At 40.1% G+C, this 8,193-nt stretch overlaps 1 protein-coding gene across 1 annotated transcript; it reads right to left on the bottom strand.

Moving 5' to 3' along the window:
- Positions 1–1,772: 1,772 nt before the first annotated feature.
- On the bottom strand, positions 1,773–4,472 carry LOC115138943 (hepatocyte nuclear factor 3-beta). Its single transcript, XM_029676124.2, has 2 exons — positions 4,119–4,472; positions 1,773–3,362 (listed from the first exon to the last, which is right to left on the bottom strand). Exons 1-2 carry the CDS (start codon positions 4,188–4,190, stop codon positions 2,181–2,183), a joined length of 1,254 nt encoding a protein of 417 aa, XP_029531984.1. The 5' UTR covers positions 4,191–4,472; the 3' UTR covers positions 1,773–2,180.
- Positions 4,473–8,193: the final 3,721 nt, after the last annotated feature.

Raw genomic sequence — 8,193 nt, 5'->3', positions numbered from 1 at the left:
GGGGGACTCACTGTGCGTGCGTGCGTGCGTGTGTGTGTGCGTGTGCACGATTTACTGATGAATACGTTCCAGAATGCATTTTAAGGTTGTAACATGACTAAAGACATGACTAAAGCAAAAGCCGTGTGCCGAGGATAGAGCCCTTATCGCATGAAGAACATTTTAACATAGCTGTTGTTGTTTCTGCTATCTGACATTGAGCCGCCCCTAACTGTTGTTGATATCACGTTTGAAAAGATCGTTAGCATAATATTATGATAGAAAACACATGACTGTGTTGAGCTGAGCTGGATATTGTTGTTTTGGTGCATGTCCTCACTTCTATAGCATAGCTTGACTGCTTGTGACCGTTTTCAACGCCTATCCTTGTCTCTGCCCTCCATCCACCCCTATTTCACCACTGTCACTTGGAATCAAAGTTTGTAACATATCCTACAGCTAGTTAATATACGTTATGTTGTTTGCTAAATATCTAGGGGCCATGTGGATAAATAGGTCCATTTTTCTGGTTTCTTTCGCGTAGGAATTGTGTGAATATGAATTATATCATAATTTGCTTAATGATCATGTGGATGGGATCATTCGTTCTGTTTGACCTGACGAAGATCGTTGTCAGTGATTGGGAGCATATTCAGTGAGTGGGCCTTCCTGTTCTTTTTCAAGTCGGCTATAGCAGGCTATACTTAGTATTTATATGAATTTCATTAACATTTTAAATATTACAATATGATATATGGAATTAAATGAAACATCTTTGGCCAAAGTGAGAATAGTCCACTTGTCACCCATTGGAGGCACAAAGAAACACTTATAAGATAGTTAGTTGTACGACGATGAAGGTGCAGATTAATAACTGCAATCCAAAATGTGAAAGAAATCGTAAATGTTCGATATTGTGCATAAACCTAGTGTTTTTTGTTGTTGTCATTGTCAACATTTGACCACTTATCAATAGGCCTATAGTTTGCTCTTTATGTTTTCGAAAATGGTTTGGTCATTGAGAGGATCAAACTTATTTTCCCTCCATCCTCACTACACACCTAGATGATCAGTATCGTTATGAGCACCCAGCTCACCAAATAAAATGCGCCTTTTCGTGGTGTTTAAAGATGTAACTCCTCCTAAATATGATTTTATTGGACACAACGGAACACTTTTATAAGAGTGAAGACCTGAAAAAAATATTGTCATCTTAAATTATTTGGCATATCTGAAGCTGCCACTACTGCATATTACTAGGTCTACTACTACTACTACTACTACTACTACTACTACTACTACTACTACCACTACTACTACTTCTACTACTACTACTACTACTTCTACAACTACTACTACTACTAATAATAATACCAATGCTACTAATACTACTAATGCTAATAATAATAATACTAATAGTACTACTACTACAACTACTACTACTACTAATAATACCAATGCTACTACTACTACTAATAATAATACGAATAGTACTACTACTTCTACTACTACAACTACTACTACTACTAATAATACTAATGCTACTAATACTACTACTACTAATAATAATAATAATGCTACTAATACTAATAATAATAATAATAATACAAATGCTACTAATACTACTAATACTACTACTAATAATAATAATAATACCAATGCTACTAATACTACTTATACTACTACTACTACTAATAATAATAATGCTACTATTACTTTTATTGACTACTAATAATAGGCCTATTATTTTATTGATGCGTAATAGGCCTAGACCAACTGTGTAAATAACAAAATTGTGTTCAGAAAAAAATCCAAATAACACTTTAATATAGATTGTGTTCTTGTCGTCAACTACAACAACACACATTTACAAGCCATAAATAAGAATTACACAAATGATTGAAGAACTTCAGTCTCCCACGATGCATTTCAATTCATTTAAGAATCCCGGTAGGTAGGGCCTATACAGATGCATTTTACACTAGGCTTATTGTCTTTTGGTCCATTCTTAACGCCGCATTTTGAACAGATTTTGTCACATTATTATTAACATCCCTTTACAAAATAATTACTAAACCAACTTGACAACTAAATCAGTGGGAAACGTCAAAAATATATGGAATAGTCCTACATGCACAAACTATCATTTTACAAATGTACAAATTGCTGGAAAGAGTCCGTTTTCTGTTTGGGGACTGAGTTTATGAGGAGTTCATAATAGGCCTGGAGTAGACACCTTGATAGTAAGATGCGTCAGCGGGTATTGACGAGGAATCTAAACCCACTTTTCCCATTGAACCCATGGATAGCGCCCCGGCCATGGGGGAACCGTAGCCGGAATAGTGCATCACCTGCTCGTAAGTCTTTAGGTCCATTTTGTGATGCTGTTGCTCCGAAGACATGAGGTTGTTGATGGAGAAGGGGTGGTTGAACGAGTAGTGATGCTCGGGTTTCAGGTGCGCTTCGTGTGCGAGGACCGAGTGATGCTGGGACATGAGGTGCCCATGCACCTGGGAGTGGGACACCGGTGAGGCGGCGTGCTCCGGACTCAGAGCCTGGATCGACTTCATGTCTGACAGAGACCTTTTGTGATCGTTGGGGGAGGAGTTGGAATGGGGGGACTCGTTGCCGTTGCAACTCTCCGAGCTGCTGTTCGAGCCGCCCTCGGATGTCTTCCTTCCTGACTCCTTGCACATCTTCTTTTGGCCGTCACACTTAAACCGCTTCTGCCTCCTCAGATAGCAGCCGTTCTCGAACATGTTCCCCGAATCCGGGTGGAGTGTCCAAAACGAGCCCTTACCGGGCTTATCCGGAGATCTAGGCACTTTGAGGAAACAATCATTGAACGATAGAGAATGGCGAATTGAGTTCTGCCAGCGTTGCTGGTTCTGTCGGTAGAACGGGAAAAGATCCATGATCCACTGATAGACCTCGGCCAGCGTCAGCATCTTGCTGGGGGACTGTTGGATAGCCATAGTGATGAGAGAAATGTAAGAGTACGGGGGCTTGGCGTGAGTGTAGCTCCTCCGGTATGTCTTCGGGTCCCTAGATCTGTTGATGCTGGACTGTCCATACATGGGGCTCATGGCGTTCATGTTGGCGTAGGACGTAAGGGAGTTCATGGACGGAGGCTGCGCGGTCATGGGGCTCATGCTGGGGCTGAGCGTGGCGCTCATGGCTGTCATGCCAGCGCCCATGCCGTTCATGGCTCCGGTGCCCGGTGACATTCCGGTCATGGAGGGACTCATGGCCGTGTTGACATAGGACATGTTCATGGGATTGGCTGTCATGTTGGCCGTGGTGCTCATGCCCGACATGCTCATGTAGGTGTTCATTGAGTTCATGCCCAGGCCTGTGTTCATGTTGCCAACCGAGGTGTAACACTGGAAAGCAAGACAGAAAACAAGTATTGTTAGCCTGTTTGAGATTTTCGGGAAGGGTTGATAGTGTTCATGTGTAGTGAACCTAATAAAGCTATGATAATAACATAATATCAAATATATCCGCAAAAATGATAACAACCAGCAAAACTATGATAATCAGTATTATTATAATGGTCAACATAAATGATCGAAATTGATGTCAAAGCAAGAAATCCCGGCGCAGTTCCATCTTCTGAAATCCAATGCTAAATTTGGTCAAGCAAATTGCTTGACAGAAATATAATTTCACTCGATGATGTGACCAATAGCTTAAATGTCTAGCCTACATCAAGGAAGTAAAAACGAAGAATTGTCACCATATCTTACGTCAGGTAATCAGCTTAAATACAAAGAGAAAATTGATTAAATTGTTCTAGTGTGTGGACAATATTATAGAACATGCAACACAAATATTTGAATTCATCGTTCACCAATCAAAACGGTTAAACAAATGTTTGCTCATTGGGTAAAATGACACAACTATGTATGATTTTGTAAAGATAAATGTAGACATATGGAATTACAATCTGAGTAAAAAGTTTTCCCTACATGTCAAGCACAACTTCGTTAGGATAGTGCCGTGCGTAGAGATGGGGCAGGATTTGGAGGCGCCTCAAGTCAATATTTGATCACAAAGTTAATATTATCTCTGGGCTAATATTGAGTTGTATAAAATGGGATCGGCTGCAGACGAAAAAAAATATTTAAGGTACCCACCTCGGGCTCTCCGTAGTAGGTGCTCCAGTCTGTGTGTTCGTGTCCTTCCATTTTAACTGCTCCAAGCATCATGGAAGTTCCGAATAGTTGTCAAACCGTTTCTCCGCAGAAGAAATGGCAAAACGCGCTCTAACAAACGGTGATTTGGGACCACGGGGTATTCGGGTCGTTGGTAGGATCCTTAGTCAAGGACTGGCGCATGTGTGTCTTTCAGCCAGCCGTGCCCACGGGCGCTGAAAAGCGTCTGATGATGACCGGAGTTCAAATGACGTTCCGAGCTGGCTGTAAACGCTATGATATAGCTCTGTGCGCCAGGCGAGCCTCCAATCCCTACTTCTTCACTTGCCCTATTTGAATAATCTCCTCACACCTAGGCGTTAGCCTCCTCGATTTGCCCCCTATTGTACACCTGCGCTGAATAAAAATAACAGTCTCATATAAAACTTTTCATTATAATCTTATTGAATTTCAGAAAGGGGGGGGGGGTGTTAATTGCTGTTTTGGCGCTGCTTTTTTATCATGCGTTATTTCTCTTGTGATGTTCTTTTCAGACGTTGCTTGAAAAAGGAATTTAAATGCATCTTAATTGTTTTTCTTCCCTACCACCAAGGACCTAGATTTAGTTGAGTATTTGACGAGGTAATGTACTATTTCATTAGTCTACTCGATCTTATCGAAGTCTACTCCATCTTAAGCCACCCAATTTCATAAAGCTTTGGTAAAGTGATAGAGAAATTATTTAGTTTAAGTTTGATCCATTAGTCTGAATCATTCGTAGCCTAAGCAATTCAGGTTTCACATCCAGTTTTACGGTAAAAACGTATATTATTGTCCCTTTAAGAATAATATTGATATTTTCAACCTCAATTGCAAGCAATAACAACATACGGCCCTAATATGTAGCCTATATCAAAACATATTGCCACGTTTTTGCATTTTACAATTTCAAGATAATATTCACTTGGTAGCTTCTATTGCTATTGAATTGTGTGGACTAAAATAGGAAAGAGAACGTGTCGTCCGTGAACGCGCGTGTGTGTCAAGGTGTGGACTATTGATTTCCCAGGACACAAGCGCTAGATACCTTAAACAAAGTAAAGTTTATTCAATGTGTTTGAGCACTGACGATTTAACGGATTGCCTCGATGTCGGCTGATAGGCTTTAGGAAAAAAAGTAAGAATGATTTAGGCTAGAATAAAATCAATCCAGCCACTAACGAATTTACATTTTGGTGTAGCCTAGGGAATAGGGAATGGCCTATTTGAAATTATAAAATTAAAATAAAGTACAACAAATATGAAAAATAAACATTTAAAATCATGGCAGATAAATGACAAATAGGCCTAATCAGTAATAACATGTTCCATGTTGTTTTCACTACAGATTTCATAAAACATAATAATAATGGCCATGTCTTAAGGTTTCCTTATTATTTAGAATTATTTATATGTTTTTGTGATAATGTATTAGTGTTGTGCGCGAGAACAATTAGAGGAAGATTTACGTTTCAGCGCCCTCTCTTGGTTATATTTGTCCAACAATAATTGTTAGTGGTGCATTAGACTACGTACAGAAAACGACACCCTCTAAAATCTCTATAGCCTATCGTTACATTCATTAATCAACTAGCCTATAGAATAACTTCCTATCTTATTTACCGGATCAAAGTGAGGACACAGAATGGTGCCAGCCACGTGCCGTTGGTTGAACATCTATTTGACTGCATATAGATGTAAGAGCATAACTATCGGTAAAACCCCATTAGTAAAGGAGAGTAAACCATTCGGTGTTGACGAGGGGACAACAGACCGTCTGCTTAACTTGGAAATGAGATCATGACCACCCCTTGGTGTGTCTAAGGACCACATAGCCTACACATTCAACACAGTTACTTCCATTTATTGAGAGGCGTAATATAAGCCGAAATCGTCATGGTATAGACATTGAAAAGTATTGTTCTTATAAAAAAATATATATATTATTTTTTGCATTACAATGTTTTAAAAAGCTGAGCATTGCAATATTCATGCTGACGTTGTTGGATCACTTCAGGTGCTATCTAGAACCTAGAAGGGTTCTTAGGCTGCAGGTCCTCATAGGATAAACCTTTGAAAAACCCTTTTTGGGTCAAGGTAGAACCCTTTCCACATAGGGTTCTACACAGAACCCAAAAGTTTATATTTTATTTGACCTTTATTTAACTAGGCAGGTCAGTTAAGAACAAATTCTTATTTACAATGACGGTCTAGGAACAGCGGCTTAACTGCCTTGTTCAGGGGTAGAAAAACATATTTGTTACCATGTCAGCTTGGGGATTTCATCGAGCAGTCGTTCTGTTACTGGCCCATTGCTCTAACCACTAGGCTACCTGCCTGGAACCCCAAAAGGTTTTACCTGGAACCAAAAAGGGTTTCGATTGGGGACAGCCAAAGAACCATTTTCAACACCTTTTGAGTGTTGAGTTCTGAATACATTGTGTCCATGACAACTATAGGTCATTGACCTCTTTCCCAACTGTACATAAAATGCTAAAATGTGACTGGCCATACTATCACAAAGTAATGTTCTTAAAAAAAAAACATGCTATAAATGACAATATGACCAATGTTCTTGTAAAATATTTAGCTAATTCCGGAGTTAATTGTTAACCAGCGTATCCCCTCCCCATGTCTTCACACATTTGTTCATTACTATAAAAACAAAAACTATAATATAACGTTATTATGTCCATATTGATTGGAAAAAATATGCACTGAATAAAACACAGGGGATAACACGTTACAGCAAAATTCACTTGTTTCCAACCTGGTCCCTGATGGAAAACACAATACAGACTAAACACAAGGAAACCACAATAATCAGTACAAAACAGCACCATACAACATATAACAAATACATCAATCAATAATAAAATAGTCAACTTATCCTAATCTCATAATTTGTCTACAAACATTAGACATCAATATTTGTATATCATTATTTTATATATAACAGCTAAAATGGCCTCTGGGCCAGACCTCTGGGCCAGACCTCTGGGCCAGACCTCTGGGCCAGACTTCTGCCTGCAACAATGGATGTAGACCATTTTAACAAACTTACATATGCATCAATCCTTTGTCATGTGTGAGATGGAGGTGAGTGCAATGGGTGATTTGTCCAATGGGTGACAGAAAAGGATATACCACTTTTTCCCCACCTTTTTCAGAAGGGGTTGTGCTATAATACTTCAGCGCTGGCATTGCAGTGCAATATCCCGCTAGCTGGTTCTCACCTTTCTGCCACCATACAAGAGGAATACTGGTTGTACAATATGTTACATGGCCAGTCTCACTAGGGACTCTGCAAACTGCATGGTATTGGATCTTTATGGTTCAGGGTCTTTAAAAACTGGATGGTACTGGATGGTCAGCTTCACATCAGGGCACTTTATGCTTTGATTTTATGGAGATTTTGGCTGCTATTCTCAGCCAATTTGATATTCATACCAGGTACTGACTGGAAGCTAAGGGGATATGGCAGCTCTTGGGGGATAGGCTACATGTATTTCTTGTCTGCCCCCATGAATGAAACATTGAATATGAATTTAAGTCTCTCACCCACAGGTGCACAGCTCCAGCCTTCAAAGGCCGCTTTCAAACACTGTGGCCCTAACGGACCGGAGTTGAACACTCCAGTCCTTACCACACTAGAGATTCCCTTGTGGACCAATGGAAAGGTGACAGTCTGACACCTGGTTGTGCTATTACCACACACCTTCAATTACATAATCATATCACGTCATCATATCACGCCATCATATCACGCCATCATATCACGCCATCATATCACAAAGCCTAGTTCTCTGGATCCCCTTTGCCTCAGGGTCATCCTAAGAGGTACTTGGAAACAGAGCTGGGCTGGGGGATGGAAACTGGGTGCGCTCCTCTCTGCTCTGTGAGAAAGGTAGGACCATCTAACATTCCTTCAAACACCCAGAAGTTGTTGGCAGAAATGTGTTGCTTCAAGCTTCGCTTTCAGAGTAGGATTTCTTGCCACTGTGCTGCTTCAGTTTTCAGCGAGCTTTAAAGATTCACT

The sequence above is a fragment of the Oncorhynchus nerka genome, linkage group LG12 (assembly GCF_034236695.1).
Source record: "Oncorhynchus nerka isolate Pitt River linkage group LG12, Oner_Uvic_2.0, whole genome shotgun sequence".
NCBI lineage: Eukaryota > Metazoa > Chordata > Actinopteri > Salmoniformes > Salmonidae > Oncorhynchus > Oncorhynchus nerka.
The sequence above is the reverse complement of the archived record's forward strand: the minus strand, read 5'-3'. Positions and strand labels throughout refer to the sequence as shown.